We start from the raw sequence: 24,411 nt of genomic DNA on the forward strand, positions 1-24,411 counted from the left end.
ACTAATAATAATACAACCCCTTTTCTGGTGGTCAGCTGTCGTGTCTTGTCAGTAGCAGCATTAACAGTGACTCTTTTCATTGTGATGTATGCTCACTGGATGAAGTGTAGTAATGCCAAATTAACCGCTTTGTTGGCCTTAGTTAATTCAATTCCTTTGGCCAGCCAGTGAGATTTCCCTAACCTTCACCTCACCTATAGCCAGTTAATTATCAACTTTGCACTACGCTGCTTTATTATGATGTTTGAAAGGACACACGCACTTTACGCAAGTCAGCTGTAATACTGTCTAAAATAAGAAAATATGTCGCTTGAAACCAAAGCAGTTATAAGAATGTTTACTTTTCTTAGCTAAGTATGTTGCTCTGTAGATTTCATCATACAGTGAACACACCTCCCAGCCAAGATGGAGTTTCGGGGCTGTTGAAATGGAGATAGGAATGCAACTACACTTGATAGCCCAGATAACGGGAGGGCCAAGAAAGCCTACTTAAAAGATTCCATTGTATTAGAGCCAGCAGGGCCCGAGCTCCAGTGCCAGGCATTATAGGGTCTGTTGTCCGTCAACAACAGTGCCCACGGCTGACATGAAAGACTAAATGTAGCATGTTATTTGACAAAAGATTCCACTGACAGGGGTCATAGTCCTCCAGATCCAAATTACTGATTTTAATTTCAAATAATAATTTTTACCTTCAAAAGGTAAGAATAGAGAATTATATTATGATTACATACAAAGTTACAAAGTTAATAGTCATATTTAATATTCATTGCACCTACTTTACATGTGAACTCAATAAGTCTTATTCTATTTCCAATGACACTGACAAATTCAACAAAATAATATCAGTTATAGGGGTATGTGGTTGAGCTTAGTCACTCTCCAGAGTTTTAGTGACTTGTCTGCTTATCTAAGTTTATTGTCTTAATCATATCAACAGTATTTAAATTGCATTTCAACAGGCCTCAAAACTGATCTCGAGTAAGACATTTTATTATTGTCTTGAAAAGCATTTTCCTCTCTTTGCACATTTTTATGTTTTTATTTTTTATTTTTTTTAGTTTGTTCGCCTTGTTATCTGAGCCACCAACGGTTCTCCTTGACTTCTGCTGCACCAACTCAACATTTCTTTCACCTAAGAATCTGTTTCATAGGCTTATGAGAACAAACATTAAATGAACATCTGTCAAGCGTGCATTATTTACATATGACCCTAGCTCAACTTAAAAGCATGTGATACAAAATGCAAATATGCTTTCCCTGAACTTCCTCATGTTGCAGGTTTGTAGGACAAGGACTCGTAGTCCAGTGGTTAGGTAAAACAAGCCACAAACAATGCACACAAAATCTTACCATGCCATTTTGTATTTTATGTCAAATCTGGTAATTGTTGTCACGATACCTTAAAAATAACAGGACCACTATTTTTGCAGTAGTCCGGTTTTTAGTAGGACATTGTTTCAGTACTCTTGTGTATGTGCCAGCATCAACAAATGTGTCAACTGATTTCCCAAAACACACTTAAATATTGTGTCTTCCTGTTTTTATTACTCACACTCAGTAATGTGGGTCCCTATTTCCTTTGATCAAATAGCCATTTGTGTTCTCCTGCACTCGCCTTGCAGTGAGCACGCACACTGAACTTTGATGAAGGGTGACCTTTCTCCTTAAACGTAGACTGAGCTATCCATGATTTTGAAGTTTCTGTCTGCTTCATCAAAGAACACTGGAACTTGCTACTCCTTTAGCGAGGCTTGTTGTTAAATCATAAATTCTCAAATAAATAGAGGTTTTGGTCATATATGCACTGTATAGTCCTCTATCATGAGTTAGAAACTCCAAAATAAATCCAAGATATATTCAAAGTCTTGTCCCTTGGCGGTGGTCTTTGCCACCAACAGGTAGTTAATCTGTAAGCACAGAGTGCCCTCTTTACTCTGGAGGAAGGAAGGAAATACTGGCTTATCAGAAACCGGACCAAATATGGAGTGGTGAAACTACCTAGTGTAGTTTCACCACAAGTGAAGGTGCAGCCAATGTACTTTTTACAACCTTAAATACACTTTCTTTTTTGTTACATGATTATGCATCAGACAGTAAATGCAAAATACATTGCACAAATTTTATTTCAAGCAAGAATTCCTGCACATTAGGGACTTTGATGTTGAACAAAAGATAGAAAAACACTGCAGAAATACTGTGGATTACTGGTAGACACCAATAGACTAGGCCTAATTGAAATGCTAATCAGAGTCTATGATGTCAGCAGGCACTTCAAGTTGCAGAATGAGTCAGGGGTCACAGGGTTACATTAGGTAACTATGAGTGAGACATTTCTAGGAATTAAATAATGCAAGTTAACTTCTAGTGAAGCACGCACACAAATATGTACATTATGCATTGCAATGACACCCCTGCACCTGAAAGGAATGTTCTGCATGTGTACACGCACTGTGCACGTGTGTTTCCGTTTGGTGTCTCAACCCAACCATGAATATATTCCTTCTGTTGCACAAACGTGGAAAAAAAATGTCAGTAAACCAGTCGATTCAGTAAAACTGAATCGACTGGTTTGACTGGACAAAGTGCAAATACTGCAACCCTGAACAAGTTTGTGATGATAAAAGGAGCAAACCGGGATGTTTGATATGATTTTGAAACTCTGCTTGAGCTCACAGCGTCTTTGTTTGATTATTGGGTGGTCCCTTAAATTCCTACAGTACCTTAGGCTACATTTATGTTTGTCGGACTATAACCGGTTTAAGACAATGGCAATTCTGTCTGACAACAATAGGTGGAAATACAGCTGCCGAGAAGTGTGTGCACAATACATCCACAGATGAGCCACATGAGAACTTCGGGAAAAAAGGATACCATGAGGAAAATGGGAGCTTTTTCTAGCACATTTGTTGCAACTTCTTGCACCTTTTATTCATTCTTTTTCTTTCGCTCCTTTCTGTCCTTTCTCTTTCTCACCTCTCCTGTCTGCCCGCCCTCTCCCTCTCCCTTTCCCTCTCCCTCTCCCTCTCCCTCTCCCTCTCCCTCTTTGCTCAACCTGCTTATCTGAACTGGGCAGGGCTCGATATACTCTCAACACAGGGGGAGGGCCTTGTCTGCTTTCAATCAATAACCTCTGGAATTCAGAAATACAAGTAGGTCGTGTTTCTGGCAGGTTGTTCCACACTCTTGAGGGCGGGCTCCTAGGCACACTCGACAAAATTTCTAACTGCTCCTGGCATTCTCTGTCTGTTTCCGACAGTGTTTTGAGTCCATTACAATGGCTGATCACACTACTCCAGATTACTTCAGCTGTTCTCTGTGTCTAAACCTCCTAAGGGACCCTGTGGCTATCCCCTGTGGCCACAGTTTTTGTATGGACTGCATCAGTGGCTACTGGAATGAAGCTGACTACACGGGGATTTACATTTGTCCCCAGTGTAAGATCACATTCACCCAGAGGCCGGTACTGCGACCAAATGCCACTCTGAGCATGGTGGCTGAGAAGATCAAGAAGAGCGGTCTGACCCTCAACCTCAACACGTCCCAGGGGAACCTCTATGCTGGACCAAGTGATGTCCCCTGTGACTTCTGCTCTGGAAAGAAATTAAAGGCTGTGAAGTCCTGTCTTAACTGTCTGGCGTCCTACTGCGAGAAGCACCTGAAGCCACACTATGAATCAGCCACATTCAAAAGGCACAAGCTGGTGGATGAGCTGGGAAACCTGGACAGGAAGATTTGCCCGCAACACCAGAAGTCCCTGGAGCTCTTCTGTCGAACAGACCAGATGTGTATCTGTGCTATCTGCACAGTCAGTGAACACAGGGGCCATGACATTGTCTCTGCTGAGGCAGAGAGGGGCGAGAAACAGGTAAGAAATCCTCCTGTCTCTGTTGATGGCTCCTTTTAATGGACTAAATTCTCAAAGGCACAAGAACAATATTGTACACCTATTAGAAAAGTCACATTCAATCAGCTTCTCAGAGAATGAAAGTATTATGTCAGAAAGATGAGCAGTGTACTATTTAATAAGAGAAAACACAAGATGAAACTCACCTCTTAATACAATTCTAGTGTGTTTTTCAGACAGATGAACCTTTTAAAAGAGGCACAACCTTGACCCATAGGAAATATATAGTGATTTGAGTATTTTGAGTGAAAGCAAACAGGGTGTTTTTCCCAACTCCTGCCCCTGCACTACGACTGGCAGTTGTACTTTGACCCATTTCGTCAATGCTATCAGCTAAACTGGCATTCACTGGCAAAACAAATCCAGCTCTCTGAAAGCTGCTTTTTCTGAAAGTTCCATCTGTGGGATAGATACACAGAAACTGCAGACTTCCTTCTGCTCCATTGGTTCCCACCTGTGGGAGTGCATCTAATGATACTGGAATGTCAGGGAGTCAAGGCCTTCAACACCTCATGCTCAACCAATCACAGTGTTTGTAGCCGCAGCAATGCACATTCAAATGACTCACCAGTCACACTGCCCAAAACAATGTAGAGTAGATAAGGATGTCAACAGATACTGTAGTACAAAGCTGCAGTGTTCAGAGAACTATAGATTTTATGTGTTTTTATGGTAGCCAGGAATTTGGGCTAAAGAGTTTTTAGGGTATGATGAGGTAATAATTCACCCCGCTGTTTTCTGTACAACATAGGGACTCTGGTTTCTCTCATACAGCGATTTACAACCTGAGTTTCACACATCTCACTCCGTCTCCCGCTCTCTCCCCTCCCCCTCTCATGTTCACCCCACCCTCCCTAGATTCCCCACATTCCTCAAGCTTATCTTGAAGAATGGGTTGGTGGGCTCGAGTAAAAGCTGAATTAGAAGCCGTCTATTCTGCATGTCAGTGCTGTGTGCACCTTGAAACATCTTTTTAAAAGTCAGGCAGCGGTAGATTCACATTCCTCACATGGCCAGAATTCCATTACAGATTTCCCCCCCACCTCTTCCTCTGAGATAAAAGCTGGCCTTATTAAGAAGATTCTTTGAGTAGGGTTTAGTAGACATGCCAAAGGGCCTCCCCAGATATTCCTTGATGAGAAAGAATGTTTTCATTGAACCAACATGTGGCTTTACATCTCACACAATTAAACAGCATGACGTTCGACTACATGTTATAATTTGAATTGAATGCAGCTTTTGAAGAAGTATGCAAAATCTGCATATTAAATTAAAGGAAGCTATTAAAGCCAGACAGCATAGTAGAGTTCATGCTTAACAAAACAGTGAAATAGATGGCTGTGTAACATACCTTCATTTTACAGAAACTCTTGGGAGTTTCCCAAGCTGAGATTAGACAAAAATGCCAGGAGAGGATGAAGGAGCTGGAGGAACTGAAGACTGCTGCAGATTCACTGAAGGTGAGGATTATGTGTTGATAATCCATAGATATACTATATCTTTCCACCAACCAACTTTCTTAATTATTAATATTTCAACCAGTAAATTTCATGTATTTCCATGCAAGAAATTGCTGTAAGATGTTTACTATTGCAGTGTCTTCTGTAAAACACTGACATCTCGGCTGTTCCGTCCAGAACTCGGCCCACAGAGCCATGGTGGAGAGCCAGAAGATGTTTGAGGACATGATCCGCGCCATTGAGAGGATGAGGTCAGAGGTGACCAAGCTGATTGGTATCAATGAGAAGGCTGCTTTCAACCAGGCTGAGGCTTTGATCGAGCGGCTGGAACAAGAGATTGATGAACTTAAGAAAAAAGAGTCCGGCCTCAAGCAGCTGTACAGCACCGATGACCACATCCATTTTTTGCAGGTAACATACAGCTTTAGAGCAACTATACATTTAAGAAATACATCTGGAGTTGCCATTTGATGGTGTTAACTCACAACACTTGCTTTTCTTTTCTCATCAGAACTTCAACTACCTCTGCACCCCCACTGATGACAGCTTCATACCCAGAGTGACGGTGAACCCTGACTTCTCCTTCGGGGCTGTCAGGAAAGCTGTGGCTGAGATCAAGGAACGCCTCGAGGAGTTTGGCAGAGAGGAGCTGCTTAAGATCTCCAAGTCAGGTCTGACTTTAACAGCAGAAACACAATACTTCTACATGATGGCCAGAAAGCAACAAACTTGCTAACTATCAATGTGTTCTGTCTTACAGTGACTGAGGTCCCAGTGTACACTACAGAAAGTCGAACATTGGACAGAAGGAGCAGAGGTGAGCGCTGTCACGTCTGTAGGAAGTTAATTATTATTTAGGTTGATAATGTAGTCGCCATATATTATTGGAGGAAAAACCACAAAGCAATTATAAATGATAAAATTGCAAAAACGCATCAACAAAAGAATTAAAGGCATGTGTGTGGGTGTATGCAGTTCACATTGACCTAACACAGTGATTGTTCATGTTCAGGCAAAGAAATGGCAGTGGACAACGCTCCTCCTCCAGAGCCAAAGGGCAGAGCAGATTTTGTGAAATGTAAGTATCTGGTGTATTTACCTGAAATATGTCAGTTGATGACTAACACAATTCAGTTACCAAATAAATATTATAAAAATGTATTGCTTCTTCTCCTTCAGACTTCTGCCAGCTGAAACTGGACCCTAGCACAGCCTACAAGGAGCTTTACATCTCTGAAAACAACAGAAAAGTCATCCGCACCAGGGACCTGCAGCCCTACGGAGACAACACGGAGAGGTTTGACAGCTTTGCCCAGGTGCTGTGCCGGGAGGCCCTGTCCGGAGGTCGCTTCTACTGGGAGATCGAATGGAGTGGGGAGTTCTCCGTTGGAGTGGCCTACAAGAGCCTTAGTCGGAAGGGCAAAGGCTCACTGTGTCTGCTGGGCTACAACGACAAATCCTGGAGTCTCCTGTGTTCTGACACAGGTTACTCCGCCTGGCATAACCGGGTGGACAAAGCCATCAACGCCCCCCACTCCCCCAGGATAGGCGTGTACCTGGACCACACTGCGGGTGTGCTGGCATTTTATAGCATTGGCAGCACCATGACCCTCCTGCACAGGTTTGAGACCAAATTTGTTGAGCCCCTCTATCCAGGCTTTGGAGTTGGAACCTCAGTCAAGATCTGCAACATCAAATGAACACTGATATCTGAGCTCTTATCTGAAAATCTGAACATATTTTCCATGTGCTTCTCATAATATACAGCAATGCTTTTCGTAATACGTATTTTTGAAAATTTGGAAACTGTACCAAACTACATTATTATTTAAGAAAAATATCCCTCTTAAATGCGGTATATACTGTTTTTTTTTACTTTTTTTACTTTTTACATTATACAATGTTTTGCATTTTTGCTGTTAAATCACATTTACAAGACATTATCAAAATACATAATTACTACATAATCCCACAAACACAATATAAATACAAGTGTTATCCTTTTTTTGCATATAATAATAACTGCTTGATAATATTACATATTAACATGTCTGCACGCATGTGCTCGCCTCTCAGTGAGCTAAACGTGTTAATGTTACATGCACAGAATACATTTTTACACTACATATTACTTCACAAAGGGTGTGACATATTTCAAGTGATGATGTAATTATAAAGCACAGTGAGTGTACAGTAAGTTAACCTGTTTTTTTTTTTTATGATAGGTCATTACATTGTTGGCCAATATTATTGCATAATTCATTTCAAATATATTACACTCTTACGATCGGTATGATTAATACAACAAGCTTTATATTGGTGCTTTTACAGGTATTATTATGGTTCCAACACATCCAGAAGAATATTTCATCGTCATTTCACTGTCATGTTTTGATATCATCTGATAGTTGCTGAGAGTCTTTACAGTTTTAGTTTTTTTACTTCACTTGAACTAACCCCTATTTAATTTGATGTATATTTACTTGTATAATGGACAACCAGAGTATAATTGATACCAAGAAAAGACTTGTTTTGTAACAAAATTATTCATTGCAAGTTCTAAATAAAGAGCTACATGAATTTTGTGATTTTTTTTATTATTTATCTATACATAGAAACATATGGATTAAATGTTACTACATCTACACTGCCAAATGAAATGTCTCATTGGATTAGAAATGATAGATCTGTTAAATGTGGATTTAAATGAGAAAATAGAACCGCTCTCTACTTTCAGTACTAACGCTACCTGAGTAGTGACAATACTGACAGCTCCCTCTATCGGTTGCTTACAGGAATTGAACCGAAATAAAATTGTAATGACCACCGTTACTATGATATAATGTATGTACTGTATAAAATATACAGGTGCATTTTAGAAAATTTAAGTATTATGGAAAGGTTCATTTTTTTACATAATTTTATTTAAAAAGTTAAACTTTCATATGTTCTAAATTGATTACACAAAGTGAAATATTTCAGGGTTGTTTTTTTAAATCCTGATGATTTCGGCTTACAGCTCACGGAAATCAAAAATCCATCTTAAAATATTCCAATAAATAATATAGAATACAGAAATGGAGGGTAAGCCACAGAAGGTCATTGCTGAAAGGGCTGGCTGTGTCAAAGCATATTCATGGAAAGTTGACAGGAAGGTTAAAAAGTGTGGTAGGAAAAGGTGCACAAGCAACAGGGATGACAGATGAAAGTAAATTTTGCTTTTCATTTGGAATAGTCCCAGAGTCTAGAGGATGAGTGGAGAGGCACAGAATCCAAGTCCAGTTTAAAGTTTCCACAGTCTGTGATGATTTGGGGGGCAATGTTATCTGCTGGTGTTGGTCCACTGTGTTTTAGTAAGTCCAGAGTCAATGCAGCATCTGCCAGGAGGTTTTAGAGCATTTCACGCTCCCATCTGCTGACAAGCTTTATGGAGAAGCTGATTTCCTTTTCCTGCAGGACTTGGCACCTGCCCACAGGTCCAAAACCACCTACCGGTTTGCTGACTATGGTATTACTTAGCTTGATTGGCCAGTCAACTCGCCTGACCCAAACTCCATAGGGAATCTATGTGGTTTTGTTAAGAGGAAAGTGAGAGACACCAGACCAACAACACAGATGAGCTGAAGGCAACTATCAAAGTAACCTGGGCCTCCATAACATCTCACCAGAGCCACAGGCTGATTGTCTCCATGCCACGCCGCATTAATGCAGTAATTTGTGCAAAAGGAGCCCCGACCAAGTACTGAGTGCATAAATTAAGCTTTTTCAGAATTTTTTAACTTTTAAGAAGGTCAACATTTCTGTATTAATCATTCTTTATTCTAATATTTTGAGATATGGATTTCCATGAGCTATAAACTGTAATCATCAAGATTAAAACCAAAACAGGCCTGATATATTTCACTTTTTGACTTAAAATATGGGAGGGAAATGAACTTTTCCACAACATTCTAATTTTCTGAAATGCACCTGTACATATACACTTACTGGCCACTTTATTAGGTACACCTTGCTAGTACCGGGTTGGACCCTCTTTTGCCTTCAGAACTGCCTTAATTCTTACATACTTTCAACGTGTTGGAAACATTCCTCAGAGACTTTTGGTCCATATTGACATGATAGCATCACACAGTTGCTGCAGATTTGTCGGCTGCACTTCCATGATATGAATCATCCGTTCCACCACATCCCACGGTGGATTGAGATCTGGTGACTGTGGAGGCCACTGGAGTGCAGAGAACTCATTGTCGTGTTCAAGAAACCAGTTTGAGGTGATTTGAGCTTTGTGACATGGTGCATTATCCTGCTGGAAGAAGCCATCAGAAGATGGGTACACTGTGGTAATAAAGGGATGGGCATGGTCAGTAACAATACTCAGGTAGGCTGTCACGTATAGACGGATGCTCGGTTGTTACAAGTGGTTATTACTGTTGCCTTTCTGTCACCTCGAACCACTCTGCCCATTCTCCTCTGACCTCTAACATCGACAAGGCATTTTTGTCCACACAGCTGCAGCTCAGTGGATGCTTTCTCCTTTTCAGATGGTCCTCTGTAAACCCTAGAGTTGGTTGTGCATTTAAATCCCAGTAGATCAGCAGTTTCTGAAATACTCAGACCAGCCTGTCTGGCACCACCAACCATGCCACGTTCAAAGTCACTTACATCCCCTTTCTTCCCCATTGTGTTGCCTGGTTTGAACTTCAGCAAGTTGTCTTGAACACGTCTACATGTCTATGCATTGAGTTGCTGCCATTTCATTTGCTGATTAGCTACTTGGGTCAACATATAGATAGGTAAATATCTAGATGGCTTTTAACTGCATAAACAAGACAAATGCAAATCCAATGCATTTGTTAAGGAGGAGATGGGGTGTGCAACAGTTAAGTGAGTGGAAGGACAGAATTTTGTTTAGTTATATACACTGCTCAAAAAAAATAAAGGGAACACTAAAATAACACATCCTATATCTGAATGAATGAAATAATCTCATTAAATACTCCTTTCTTTACATAGTTGAATGTGTTGACAACAAAATCACACAAAAATTATCAATGGAAATCAAATTTATCAACCCATGGAGTCAAAATGAGGCTCAGTAGTGTGTGCGGCCTCCACATGCCTGTATGACCTCCCTACAACGCCTGGGCATGCTCCTGATGAGGTGGCGGATGGTCTCCTGAGGGATCTCCTCCCAGACCTGGACTAAAGCATCCTGGACAGTCTGTGGTGCAACATGGCGTTGGTGGATGGAGCGAGACATGATGTCCCAGATGTGTTCAGTTGGATTCAGGTCTGGGGAACGGGCGGGCTGGTCCATAGCATCAATGCCTTCCTCTTGCAGGAACTGCTGACACACTCCAGCCACATGAGGTCTAGCATTGTCTTGCATTAGGAGGGACCCAGGGCCAACCGCACCAGCATATAGTCTCACAAGGGGTCTTAGGATCTCATCTCGGTACCTAATGGCAGTCAGGCTACCTCTGGCGAGCACATGGAGGGCTGTGCGGCCCCCCAAAGAAATGCCACCCCACACCATTACTGACCCACCGCCAAACCGGTCATGCTGGAGGATGTTGCAGGCAGCAGAACGTTCTCCACGGCGTCTCCAAACTCTGTCACGTCTGTCACATGTGCTCAGTATGAACCTGCTTTCATCTGTGAAGAGCACAGGGCGCCAGTGGCGAATTTGCCAATCTTTGTGTTCTCTGGCAAATGCCAAACGTCCTGCACGGTGTTAGGCTGTAAGCACAACCCCCACCTGTGGACGTCGGGCCCTCATACCACCCTCATGGAGTCTGTTTCTGACCGTTTGAGCAGACACATGCACATTTGTGGCCTGCTGGAGGTCATTTTGCAGGGCTCTGGCAGTGCTCCTCCTGCTCCTCCTTGCACAAAGGCGGAGGTAGCGGTCCTGCTGCTGGGTTGTTGCCCTCCTACGGCCTCCTCCACGTCTCCTGATGTACTGGCCTGTCTCCTGGTAGCGCCTCCGTGCTCTGGACACTATGCTGGCAGACACAGCAAACCTTCTTGCCACAGCTCGCATTGATGTGCCATCCTGGATGAGCTGCACTACCTGAGCTACTTGTGTGGGTTGTAGACTCCGTCTCATGCTACCACTAGAGTGAAAGCACCACCAGCATTCAAAAGTGACCAAAACATCAGCCAGGAAGCATAGGAACTGAGAAGTGGTCTGTGGTCACCACCTGCAGAACCACTCCTTTATTGGGGGTGTCTTGCTAATTGCCTATAATTTCCACCTGTTGTCTATTCCATTTGCACAACAGCATGTGAAATTGATTGTCAATCAGTGTTGCTTCCTAAGTGGACAGTTTGATTTAAGAGTGTGATTGACTTGGAGTTACATTGTGTTGTTTAAGTGTTCCCTTTATTTTATGTGTGTATATGTGTCTCCTGGTTTTCTCAGCAGACAATTTTCCACAAGAATGTGATTATAAAGTAAAACCCACAGGAGGGTCCTTGTAACAGACTCAGTTTGTCTAATCACAGTCATCCCATGATGTCATTTTCACAGCAGACACAGATGTTACCAATACAAATAATGATATCTCCGTTGTCCGACAGTGAGCCAGCATGTACTATACCAAACCCCTGAAACTAAAGCAGCTAAATGGAATCCAGCCATCGTCCACTCTATGAATACCAAAAACACTTTTGTATTTTTGTCACACTCATTTGTTAAATAAATGCATGTCATTAAATGCAAGGAGTCACAAAACAAGATGTTTTTTGGACAATAGACATCTGTTTATTGGTTCCCAGGATTCTTGCAAGAAGTTGAGCATACAATGCTCAAGAGAAAAAAAAAAGAAGCTCGACAGTCCTAAATTTAGACATCATAGCCAATGATGCCTCCTTTGCCAATGCACTCTCCAATGTAGAACCACATCAACACTTCAGTGGCCACCAGTCCATTCCTGAAAGCATCCTGTGAGGAAACAAAACATTGAATTAGATTTGCTTCTGGAGAAATGCATCAAGCTAAATCTAAGATTAGCCACAGATGATCTTCCTGTCATTGTTTTTCTGGAGAATTGATTAAATCATGTTTTCATTTCATACAGCAGACTTTACCAAAGAAAACAGAAAAATGACATAATAAATTCTCATGTGTCCTTAATCACTGACAGTGATCAAGTGTTTCAGATTGCAGAACATCCCCTCAAGTTCCACTCTATAAAACCTCTAAACCCATAGTACATTATAGTCAAAATCTTTTTTCTATAGACTGATGTGATCTATGTACTGTAGATCACATTAGCTGATTTGCCAAGGTTTTGTGAGCTGCACAGCTGAGATTTTGGTCTCCACCATTTTCATAAGAAAATGTTTTCTGATATAAGTTTTTTTTTTTTTCTTTTAAAGAAAACAGTTCTCAGAGATGTCTCCTGAGTGACCAAGGTATTCTTTCACAACATGGTATATTTTAATGCTGAAACATTCTATTCACCTCCATTGATTCTACAAGGATTAAGAATATAATATTTTTTGTAAACCTTTGAGATGAATGACATTTACAATTGAAGAATACTGCACACTGGTTTACAGTTCACCATGGTAGTGAAACCTTCATGGCAACAGAGTCTTCGGGATATCATAAAGTATCCACTTCTCATTAGTTTGAATGTTCCCTACAGATATTACAGTCTAGTGTTCTGTATGAATGTAGGAGACATGTCTTGAGAACCAGCTCTGAAGTCGGTATGGGACATAAAAAAAAACATAATTTAGATGCTTGTGTTTTCTAATGATATGGCATGGCATATTTTTAACCAATCACTGGAGATGTACATAAGTTCTCTTTATACACGCAGAAAACAATCAAACACAACAAGGTCGTAATAGCACACGCACCTTTACTGTTGTCTGACCGAGACGTCCTGTCTGGACACCCTTGATGAGGTTTGTGGCCCCCTCGATGGCCTTGGGGATCTCGGCAGGGGAAGGGGGGACAAGTTCAACACGGGCATAGTGCCAGAAGGTTGCTAGCCGGGGTTTGGAGTAGGTGACAGCGGCTAAGAGAGAACAAACATTGCAATTACGACTCTGTTGCAACTAAGTTAGCTTTGAGCAGCAGAGCTCCCTTGCATGCTGATTAGTGGCGTTAGCCACTTAGCTTTAGGGCGTATGCTAATTGAGTGTAAACAATACAAATAACGCGTGCCAGCTAGCAGAAAAGGAACGTAGACAGAGCAAATAAAACAACGTGAAATCTCATTTCAGTGTTGTCTGCACCGAATAGCACTAGCTAACGTTATAGACTCTTCATTCAATTGATGGCTGGGTGTCGGGTGTAATTGACAACGTCGGCCGAGGTGACGTTAGATGTTGTCAATAAGGATGATCCTACCTTCACTTAAGTTCCCCATTATTGGATACATGTTGTAACTTAATAGCCACCAAATCAACTTACCGCCGACTAGAGTAGGTACTTTAGCGACCAGCTTTTGCACTGCTTGTGCCATGTTGACGTGTTTGTCGATGCTAACTGCTTCCCCGGCTCCTGCTAGCCGAGTGAATGTCACCTCCAGGACCAGGACCCGCGACTGCAGCTGACCACAGAAGTGCCTGTACAGAAAGAGCCTGCGGTGCTAACATTTGTTAAGAAATATACTCTTCTTGTATAATTGTAGTTTACATTATATGATGACATGTTTATTTGTCATACAACATTTGGACGCCCAGATTTCAACATAATTATATTCCCACTCTCCTCACAGTGTTTAGCCTTATAGTTAAGTTAGATAATCCATTATGAGTCAATGCACAAGTTACATTTTGCCAAATGGCCTCTAGAGGGCGCAGTAATCTGTATTGTTATGGTGGATCATAAACAGTATTTAAATACATTAGATAAAGATAATTCAAAAGGACATTAATTAGACATGTAAATAGGGGTTAAAGTGTATTTATAAATTTATTTTGTTCTTTATTTCAGAAGGGATCATGTACATTAATCAACATCCAAACAAAATGTAAATGCTCCTGAGTTAGCCACAGACTAGTTTTCATCGGCTTATACAGACTGCATATGCAAACATTTTATAATGTAGTATACTATAATATCATAATACCCTTTAAACATTGGCTATTCAACAAGAAACAATGACGTATCATATTAAGGAAATTTATGAGATCCATTCTGGGTCTAGTAGGCTATACCTTTCCAGGCTAAATAACTGGGAAATTGATGAAAGTAACAGCACACAGACTATACTTGGGAGGGACAAGGTCATCACCCCAGAGCATGATCTGTCCATCAGATCACATCTCAGCCAAGAGCCCAACTCCACCAAATGATGTCATGGACAATCAGATGTCTAGTGTATATGGTCAGATCAGTTACATGAAAATCTTGATTACATACGTTGTGCTTTAACACTTCACATCAGCACTTTCACAATTGTTTAAAACTTGTATCATGTCATGTTTCAATTAATTTTTCACATTGCCATTTTGTGTGTTTGTAATATGTGTTTAGGTGTTTATGTCATTTATGGGAGTTCAACATGGCAAACAGTTCTGAATATTCATATTCATATTATTTTAGCTACATTTGAGTTATATTCTCAATTCTTAAAACACATACACATAATCCTCCACTCACATCCAAAACAATACAATTTACACTTTTTATGTAAAATTAAAGGGCCATACCTGTGTTTTTCCTTAATTATCATTAGTACTTAACATAACTGCTGAACACTTTCAAAATGAAAATGTGTTTGGTGTCGAATGTGTTTCTTCTTTCACACAGGCACTGGGTTCTATTCATCTCAGTCCAATAAGAAATTTGGTTTATAGATATTATGGTCCTTTACACTGTGGAACATTTTATTTATTCAGTATTTTATCTGATTGTGATCATGTGTGGCAATTTTTGTTTAAAACTAAACGTTCTACATCTATAGATTTATAAAACTGAACCAAAAGACATTTTCATATCACACTACAAAATGTCTTTGTGAGTTGACACTATTTTATCTGTTTCATCACGTGGATTCCTTTGTGAAACCCCGGGATTAGATTAGATTAGATTAGACCTCCACAGCCAATATAAGAACAACAACAAAAGTTGAGTTTTCTTGTTCAACTCAGTCTGAAGTCTCTTGTGTTGGCAGTCTGGTCTGGAAGAATGTCTTCAGAATTGTGTGAGCATCTTTGTTGCTTACAGGAATGTAATCTCATAATTTTCATCCTCCTGCTAAGATACAAACAAGAAAATGAGGTAAAGATTATGTTCACTGATTAATTGAAACATAGATTATGTACTAGGTTGTTTTTTTACTTCACTCACTGTTAAATCTTTGGTAGGTGAGCTAGTCTGCTTCAACTTGTTGTAGCTAGTTTTATCCATGACTAGTAAGGTAAGAAAATGTCCTCCTTCCTTCACAAGCATAATCACATCTTCCAGATATTTTTCTTCCACATTTTGTCCATTGACTTCCATCACCACATCACCCACTTGTAATCCTGTTTTGTACCCAGAGCCCCCAAATGCCACCTACAGGAGAAAAAACAAATCTACCAACACATTCGACAAAAATTTCCAGTAACGAGGTAATGTTCACCGAGTGCAATACAGCACTTCATCCCCACCTGGCTAATGAAGGTCCCAGCACGCTTTGGGACACAGCCCAGGTTAAAGCCAAACCCCACGGGGCCTTTTTGAAGAGAACAGTGCCTAGGCTTGCAAGAGCCATCTACTTCTTTTTGTGGGGACTGCTGTGCTGCAGAGGCTGGTTCGCTGCTCTCCTTTTCTCTCTCATCAGCATCATCCTCACAGAAAAGAAGAGGCGATAGACCCAACTGTAGAAACAAAAATAAGGAAAGAAACCGTAAACCCTGACTCTTATCTGATATGAATTGCGTTTAGATGTAGCTTCCAAATATATTACTGATGTTAATATCTTCATCTCCACTGTTTAAAGAAACATCTGATAAATCATTTTTTGTTTAGCTTGGACAATGTTGGGGTGAGCCACATCTCAAGCATTTGGATAAATAAAATCTAAATAAAATTGTGTTTCCATGCATGTGGAAAGTGATGCCTACCTGGGTGTAAAACTCCATCCCCTGGGGAGTGATGGTGGTGAGGGAGACTTGTTGTCCACTCAGTCTCACTCTCTCTACAATCTCCTCATGTGACAGTGATTCCACTGACTGTCCATTGACTTCCAGCAGCAGCTCTCCATCGTGCATACCTGCCCTCTCTGCTGGACTGCCACTTTCCATCTTACGCAGAACATTAACTATTATTGGAAAATACACAGATATTTTAGTCGAAGACTAGAGTCTGGAATGCTTGTGTTTGAGTTTTACGCTCTGTTTGTCCTCTCACATGTGCGTCCTGATGGCGCCTTTTCCAGCCGAAGCAGGAAGCCGTAGCCCTCAGGCCCAGAGACCAGGTGGAGTTTTCTGGCTCTATATGGCAGGTTGTGTGGAACAGCCATGGTGGGCAAGATGGGCATCCCCTGTCGCATGTAGGTCTTCTCACTCTCACTGTCAATCACTAGGATGGTGATGTGATTGCCACTTTTTTTCATCTGCAGCAAAACATTATTTGTTACAGCCAGACAAGGCTGGAGAACATCAATCTGGTAATTCTTAGTGGACCTATTGTTTGTATCTGCCAAGCTGCTGAGCTGCCAAGCTACGTTACACTTACTACAAACATGCACACAGCTACACACACACACACACACACAGTGAAGGAAGATTGATTCAACAAATGAGTGATACAGAGTGAAATTGTAAGTTGTTATTGACTATTGCTTGGTTAACTTTAGCTACATTTACTTGATGTAATGGAAAGGGATAAGAAAGGAAAGGATATTTTAGTTGACTATGGAAAACACTAGGTAGCGTGAACGCCATTGATAAAACCTATCTATATAGCCTAACAATGTTGTTGTCAGTGAAAACTACAGTAAATGTCATAGTGTCCCTGTTAATGCCGTTGTACCAGTATATCCTTCAATTTATTGACCAGATATTGGAAGCTATTTAGAGAGAGAGAGAGAGAGAGAGAGAGAGAACATTGGCAGGGCAGCTGATTCTGAGGTCAGCAGTGGTCTACAGATCTAAGGAAATGTGCGTTGTTGTTTTTTTCTTCTAACAGTAGGCCGCAGTTGGCAGGTCTAGATACCAAGGCATATCCTAAACTAAATTATTTTATAATATTTATTATATGATATCTTCTGATCCACTTAAATTTCTGCATTTATTGGCTTTAATAAATTAAATAAATATGTAGATGTAAATGTAGACTAGGCTATACATGATCATATACCCACAGATATACAAACACACAGATTAATATAATATAACATAATAAAATAATATAATAAAATGAAAGCAATCATGCATACATACTCCAAATCTTTTATACCTTCCGCCATCAGGTCATTAAATTCCGACAGTAGCCACACTAAATAGGATCCTTATCAACAGCTTACATGATAAAGTATTTGTATGCAAGCCAAACTACAGAGCAAAATCACACTCTGATTAAACCAATCTACAGTGCAGTAACAGTAATTAGTGTAATTTAATAGCATTTTTCAGACATGCAACTTATCTAATAGAGAGAGGAATTAGATATGTCATTACATTATCACACATTTGCATGAGCAGACAGATAGCATTTAAGTCATTTTTGTTAAATAGAGAGGAATTGGAAAAGGAGAATATGGCTGTTGCTTTTTACTTAACATCTTGGCTTCTTCAGTAACAAAGACAGTAGACAGTAACAAAAGATGCGAGCGCAAAGATTTTGCAAGCCTCCCCTCCCCGTTCAATCCTAGTGACGTCCCTGTTTAATAACCAGTTTTAGAGTAAATGTCAGCAAATTAATAATTATTAATAAAAAGACTTCATACCATCTTGCTGAGTGCAGAGTGTGTGAGATCAGACACTGCTGCTCCATTCATCCACACCAGGTGATCTCCTTTACACACCCCTGCCTTTTCAGCTGCACCTCCTGCAACCAGGCTCACAGAGTAGTGACCTTTCTCTCCTGCAGAGCAGAAACACGAGGAGCAACTGACTAACACTGCACCGACATCAATTAATCTCGTACCTTGAACTCGTGATTACCTTCCATTGGTGTGAAGTTGATGCCCAGACCTGTCACAGGATCCCTGATGATGTGGCAGAGTCTGGGTGGCTTGTAGCCCTCGCACTTATACGCCATGACTAGACCTCGGAGGTCTTCACCACGGGACACAGCCTGCTCATACTTCTTCCCATCCAACACTAATAAACATAACTGGTGTCTGCTTAGCGTTATCTTCCTAGCCACCTGATTCATAAAAAGGGAAATACAGTAGTTGCTGTTAGATTCCCATCAGTTCTTTGGAGATGCCTCTGACAATTCAATAATGCAGGGAGGTCATTTTACCTCTGAGTGAAGAACATCGTCAACAAAGCAGTTGTTGACTTCCAGAAGCCTGTCTCCATCTTTAAGTCCACTGCGTCCTGCCACCCCTCCTGACACAACATTTCTGATTATGTGACCCTGGTGTCCCCTCTCCACTCGCAGATGGAAGCCATAGGACTCCCCTTCCTCTCGTTTAAGAACACACAGATGTGGGCTGGGTGTCGACATAGAGTCTGAGCAGGAAGAGACAGAAAAGTGCTGTCAAACTTTAGAAACTTTTTCAGATCATGAGGTCTGAAACACAGAAGATCATGAGAAATGTGTGTGCAAGATACCTGCGTCGTCTGTGATGACCATCACTGGGTTGTCTATTCCCTCTTTAGGATTAAATGTAAATTTCCTGCAAAAGGAGTAGTAGAGACATTTGACATAAGTGTTCGGTAAAACTACTGACTTGCAGTATATATTTTTTTCTAATTTTCAACCAACATAATCAATAATTTGCATCAATTACAATTACATTACAATTTTTAGTGCAGATTAATTGCATAACCTCACCTGTTAGTATTATTATTACAATAACAACGGCATAAATCTATCTGTGCATAGTAGGCCTTATCTTATCTTAGTAATCTTAAAGATTACTCACTGGCATGTCAAGCCATGTCATTTATAATTGCAAAGCAGCATATACTAAACATTAATGTTATATGGTTTGGGGGGTACGTGAATGCTGTAATTCTGTTCAGGCTAAATGTCTCTAACTTTATTTTTATTGGTAGCTGTATAGTGTTGACATTTCAGTTTGACCTGACTTTGAAAAAATGACAAGGCTATTTCAGAATGTATGAACACTGTTGTAAGCAATTAGATGAAAAGCGTACTTACTCTGTTGTACCTATTTCCATCAAACCTTAAAAAACAGAGATCAAATAAATGTAATGGCTGTCGGAGCATAATATTTAGGTAGTGAACTTCACACATTTCCATACATATTTACCATATTTGGTAGAATAGTGTGATGTGGTTACCATATTCATTTTCAACAGATAACAATGTTCGACGCAGCAGCACAAAACAGACATCATCAACATTAACTTTCATTTGCATTATGATATATTGATTTGAACTTACAGCTCTGTGAACGTCTGCGTGGTTCTGTCTGCTAAACTTGTGAGGTACCAGCTTATTTGAGCCTTGGATGACATATGTGCTGAATACCAGCAGAGGCACCATAAAACAGGGCTTGACTTTTGTGATTATCTTTAGTCTTTGTCCTCTCTAAACAGGGAGGGGATTAAGGAACATTAAAAAACCTTAAAGTTGCAAAAGTCTGATGAATATGTGACAGATAATCAAAACTTTTGTTTCTTTGTGGTTGGTGGCTACATTATTACACCAGGATAGCTGAGATAATGATACATTGGCTGTGGAAAAATACACTTGAGCCTTCTGATAAAAAACATTCTGATACACACAGCGCTGACCCTTGTGCAATCATGCACTGAGCAAGCGTCAATCAAGGGCAAGAACAATTTAAATGCTGTTCAAGCAAAATAGTCAGTTCTTGACACCTCAAAGTTTTCCAAAACATTCCTCTTACATGAAGGGCTGAATCATTATTTGAACGCTTTAATCATATATATCTGAGTTGAGTGTGCAATTCCCATTTGCGCAGATGACATTGCTTTATATTGTGTTGCTGACTCTGTCTCTCCAATTAGCCATACAGAAATTTATGCACTTTAATGCACTACAAGATGCACATACTAATATTAAATTAGCGTTAATGAAAATAAAACACAATTATGCAATTCTCTAGATGCAAAGATACAGATTACAGTAACATACATATTTCCTATTTTTAGAGTCACAGAATGCCAATATCTGTGCATCTGGCTTCATGAGAAATTAACATTGAAACATCATATAGTAAACCATAAACTGTGACTGAAAATTAGCTTAGTGTACAGACACAGAAGCAGCTTCCATTTTAGCTGGTGAAACGATTGTTGAAGCAGTTTTCCTCTCAGATTGTGGGGATGTCATCAGGCTGCTGCCTTGACTCAAGGCTAAAGACTCCATTTACCTCTCTGCTCTCAGGTTCATTACTGCACTCACCACTGCACTTTGTATGATAAAGTTGGTTGGCCTTCCAACTCTGAGAGAAATAATAACTAGTGGCACTTATTTATCTCCCTAGTTGCTAAATTGCCATATATCATCCTTGCTGTTCTGGCACAGTGGCCTGTTATTAGCTGCTCCAGTGATTGATTGATGTTCCAGCAGCCTTGAACCACAGCCAATCCTGGAAAACCTGCCTTTGCTGTTAGTGCAGTGTCCTCATGGAATCATGTTTCATGAAAAAAAAAATCAAAAATCAAAAACACACCTTCCTACCTCTCTGTGTGTTTGTTGACTCTGTCTGTCTTTGTTATTATGTTTCTATTAACTGACGACAGGGCTTTGCCATAAAAGAGCATGTATTTGCTCAGCCAACCTACCCTGTATAAATAAAAGTTGAATAAAAATAAATAACAAAAATAACTTGTTCCTGGTTGTCATCCTACCACAATGGCCATTAGAAGGACTGAAAATGTCTCAAACACTAAAATAAAAACAAACCGTTGTTTGCAATAACGTAACACATCATATCTACACGGCTAAGCAGCCCCTCTCCTGAATAGCTTATACCACAGGCACTTTGGTGTGCTAATGGATCACTGTTTGCTTTTCCCCACCATAAATCTTGTTTTAAATGTACTCGGGCATAGTTGTCCTAAATAAACAAACAACAAGCTGGTGAATTTCAACCGGGTCTGCTGAATAATCACAACCTTACTTCATAAAGATGAGAATTTGTGGGTGTAAATGGTGATCACAACTGGAAAACAGCATTTTTAAATACATTTTTAAGTACTTGGAAGTGCTGTTCAAACAGTCTACTTGTTCAACAAGTATAGAAACCAAGTAAAGTGTTCCATTCAAAATGTCATTAGACACAAAGACATAGACAATGACGTGATTTAAATTTGATCCTAAATGCAGCAGAATAAAAAAGAGGGCACAGGCATGAGAAATACACTGAGAGTTCAAAATATCAAAACAAAATGTAGAAATACAGTAAAATACACAGACAAGAAGGACAACATGGATGAGGCAGCTCAAATAAGATAGCTGGAAAACAAAAATCAGGACATTGTGAAAGGTTTGAATGTGTTACCTGTATTTGATCTCATGTTGTGTCTCTTACCCATCAGCTCATCAGTCACACACCACACAGAGTGACAACCGCGGGAGTACTGAACACTCAAAAATGTATTCTGACCCCAGAGAGACTCCTCCCTTTGAGGGACACCAGGCTTAATGTTTAATCTGTGTGAAATTTGAAGCACACATACCTGTGTGTAATTTCTGCTTTGTATCGTACCGTTGACTAAGAGTATGAAATGCATGAAAAGACTGTTCCTTACAGTGCTATCTCAATGAATGACTTGCATCTTGTTATTCTGAAAAAAACTATCTGTGCCTGTTCCCATGAGAGTCACATACAAGCCTGACTGTCGGCGCCAAGGTCAAACACTCAGTGACAAATTGCACAAACAGATCAACATTCCAATAAAAATAACAGAGTAGTGATTTGCAGTTCAGCAGAGGTAATTGTTGCCAATGCACATGGTGAGCATGACTAAGAACTGATATACTGGAAATACAGATAAAAGAAGGATGACGGAGAGTGATGAGAAATCAAATAAGTCATGTCTATTTCACTTGAAGGTATTGGAGAGAGGAGCTATTAAATGGATTCATAGTTTTGTCTAAGGTGTACAGTGGTGTTTATAATTCTAATATGTACAATAGTGTCTGCTCGATAGCATGTCTGCACTCCTGTATAATTTTGTACATCTGCTTTTTTATACTGTGAAGTGCATTTTATATTTCACTGCACAAGCTCCCCACCCAGTGTTTTCCCTGTGCGTTTTTACTGATTATTGTTTATTGTTCTATTTAGCACTGTAGTCCATGTGACATGAAATTTCGTTCCCCTGACTATACATATGCGGAAATGACAATAAAGCTGTCATTAAGTAGGCCATTTCATCACATTTTTCTCCCATTTTTTAACTAAATTGATTGCGATGCTTCTTTGTCAGCATCGTTGCTCACATTTCTCTGGAAAACATCGTTACAGGAGATATGAGGAGATGGATGTGATGACTTCCAGCATCTTGAACGTTTATATGAGCTCAGGTTTTCAGAAATGATAATGAGTCAAGACCCTCAACTCCGATCTGCTTTCCTGTGTGCTAAAACCTCGAAAAAGACAACAGTAAAAGATCAACATTCCTGGTAAACACCATAGTTTTAACATGAAAATTGGAATATCTGCCCCAGATTTTAGCCGTAACTATTAATAATGTCTGACCAAATACAACTCAAATACCATAAACTGCGCCTCCCACTGCACACACATGCTCATGGCATGACCTCTCACCTACTGAGAGTGTCTCCCATGAACTTAGGCAGCGACAGTATGTGCACCTCTGTCCGAACAAAAAGGTTTTATGTGGAGAGATTATCTTTTAATACAATCCCAGCACCCATTATGGTTTATTTGATCAGTTTCAATAACATTCCACCCAGGACTGTGAGTGTATGGCTGTGTGTGCATGTGTGTGTAGATCCACCATGCCAAGTGTCACCAAAGTGTCACAAACCTGAATTGTTCTTCTTCTTTTTTTATTTGTCAGGGACATTGCAAAAGAAACACATTGTAACAGGTTACAATAACTTGGGACAAATTTGTAGCATAAAGGGTTTCTGGCTAAAGCTAATTTGCGCCCCCTTTCCTTCAGGTTATGAATGTGATTGCAGTAATTAATTTGGTGTCCAGAAAACCTTTTTGGTTTGATTCAAATTACAGGTTATATTTGATGATGTTTTAAAAATACACCTCTGATTGGAACATTTGGTTGCTTGATTATTAACAATATGCGATTCCTTTACAAGGCAGTTAGGTGTTTTGGAGAGGAGAACTTGCTGCAATTCAGGATAAACTAGATAGGCTTGTACAGAACTGGCACTTCTGCCTCTGAGCATGGCAAGTATTCAGATGTTGTTAGGAAAGCACTGTGTGCATTGATTAGGTCACAAAGCCACAGAAGGTGAGACGCTTACTAGTCGTCAGTTCACCAAGATTCTGACAGTAGAGTATTCTAGACATTCAGTGCCACCTGTTGAGCACACGGTACTATTGTATATTTCAGGAATTAGATATGCAGTTTATCATCATGCTTACAAGTGCTGTACAAATTCAACTGCACCAAAAACATACAGTTCCTATGATAGAATCATTCATTTGAATGTGAGAATAAATGCAAGACTTCAGCAAATCAAAACAGTATCTGATTAAAGTCAACAATATCTAATTGAAGCCTCATTCCACTAGATGGCAACAAAATCTAAATAAAACCTACACTGAAAACAGTTCTAACCATTTCAGTTGAAATTATATATATTTTCAATTAAACATGCTAAGGAACATGTATTTATTGTTACTTGATCATGTTCTAAAACTGGTATCAAGCTAAGTCAGTCACAAGCTCTAAATCTCTTGTGTGTTTATTATTTGGGAGAACAGGTTT

General features: G+C 40.0%; 3 protein-coding genes across 5 annotated transcripts; 1 reads left to right on the forward strand and 2 right to left on the reverse strand.

Moving 5' to 3' along the window:
• The first annotated feature begins 3,156 nt into the window (after nt 1-3,156).
• On the forward strand, nt 3,157-7,953 carry ftr82 (finTRIM family, member 82). Its single transcript, XM_038708605.1, has 7 exons — nt 3,157-3,868; nt 5,272-5,367; nt 5,545-5,778; nt 5,879-6,038; nt 6,128-6,184; nt 6,380-6,445; nt 6,547-7,953. Exons 1-7 carry the CDS (start codon nt 3,278-3,280, stop codon nt 7,065-7,067), a joined length of 1,725 nt encoding a protein of 574 aa, XP_038564533.1. The 5' UTR covers nt 3,157-3,277; the 3' UTR covers nt 7,068-7,953.
• Nucleotides 7,954-12,108: 4,155 nt separating this feature from the next.
• Nucleotides 12,109-13,956, reverse strand: atp5l (ATP synthase, H+ transporting, mitochondrial F0 complex, subunit g). Its single transcript, XM_038708161.1, has 3 exons — nt 13,799-13,956; nt 13,240-13,400; nt 12,109-12,313 (listed from the first exon to the last, which is right to left on the reverse strand). Exons 1-3 carry the CDS (start codon nt 13,848-13,850, stop codon nt 12,215-12,217), a joined length of 312 nt encoding a protein of 103 aa, XP_038564089.1. The 5' UTR covers nt 13,851-13,956; the 3' UTR covers nt 12,109-12,214.
• Nucleotides 13,957-14,277: 321 nt separating this feature from the next.
• Nucleotides 14,278-22,139, reverse strand: pdzd3b (PDZ domain containing 3b). Of its 3 annotated transcripts, XM_038708159.1 has the most exons (12): nt 21,990-22,139; nt 19,901-20,047; nt 19,655-19,679; nt 19,102-19,166; nt 18,788-18,999; nt 18,484-18,688; nt 18,267-18,403; nt 16,727-16,931; nt 16,441-16,637; nt 15,985-16,194; nt 15,683-15,889; nt 14,278-15,589 (listed from the first exon to the last, which is right to left on the reverse strand). In XM_038708159.1, the coding sequence occupies exons 3-12, from the start codon at nt 19,672-19,674 to the stop codon at nt 15,554-15,556; spliced, it is 1,494 nt and encodes a 497-aa protein (XP_038564087.1). In that variant the 5' UTR covers nt 19,675-19,679; nt 19,901-20,047; nt 21,990-22,139; the 3' UTR covers nt 14,278-15,553. The 3 variants fall into 3 exon arrangements, with proteins under 3 accessions (XP_038564087.1, XP_038564086.1, XP_038564088.1); XM_038708158.1 differs by lacking the exon at nt 19,901-20,047 and having other exon boundaries at nt 21,990-22,123; XM_038708160.1 differs by lacking the exon at nt 21,990-22,139 and having other exon boundaries at nt 19,901-20,562.
• Nucleotides 22,140-24,411: the final 2,272 nt, after the last annotated feature.

The sequence above is a fragment of the Micropterus salmoides genome, unplaced genomic scaffold, assembly GCF_014851395.1.
Source record: "Micropterus salmoides isolate LMB-PRFRI ecotype aquatic unplaced genomic scaffold, ASM1485139v1 Ms_hic_scaffold_9, whole genome shotgun sequence".
Classification (NCBI taxonomy): Eukaryota; Metazoa; Chordata; class Actinopteri; order Centrarchiformes; family Centrarchidae; genus Micropterus; species Micropterus salmoides.

Excerpts from the sequence above, each read along its gene's own strand:
- ftr82 (XM_038708605.1), top strand. The coding sequence starts at position 3,278 with ATGGCTGATCACACTACTCCAGATTACTTCAGCTGTTCTCTGTGTCTA. Across the intron at positions 6,185-6,379 it reads ATTGGACAGAAGGAGCAGAG|GCAAAGAAATGGCAGTGGAC; the intron begins GTGAGCGCTGTC and ends GTTCATGTTCAG. Across the intron at positions 6,446-6,546 it reads CAGAGCAGATTTTGTGAAAT|ACTTCTGCCAGCTGAAACTG; the intron begins GTAAGTATCTGG and ends CTTCTCCTTCAG.
- atp5l (XM_038708161.1), bottom strand. The coding sequence starts at position 13,850 with ATGGCACAAGCAGTGCAAAAGCTGGTCGCTAAAGTACCTACTCTAGTC. Across the intron at positions 13,401-13,798 it reads AGTACCTACTCTAGTCGGCG|CCGCTGTCACCTACTCCAAA; the intron begins GTAAGTTGATTT and ends GTTCTCTCTTAG. Across the intron at positions 12,314-13,239 it reads TCGGTCAGACAACAGTAAAG|GATGCTTTCAGGAATGGACT; the intron begins GTGCGTGTGCTA and ends GTTTCCTCACAG.
- pdzd3b (XM_038708158.1), bottom strand. The coding sequence starts at position 22,023 with ATGGGTAAGAGACACAACATGAGATCAAATACAG. Across the intron at positions 19,000-19,101 it reads GGTCATCACAGACGACGCAG|ACTCTATGTCGACACCCAGC; the intron begins GTATCTTGCACA and ends CTTCCTGCTCAG. Across the intron at positions 18,689-18,787 it reads ACGATGTTCTTCACTCAGAG|GTGGCTAGGAAGATAACGCT; the intron begins GTAAAATGACCT and ends TTTATGAATCAG.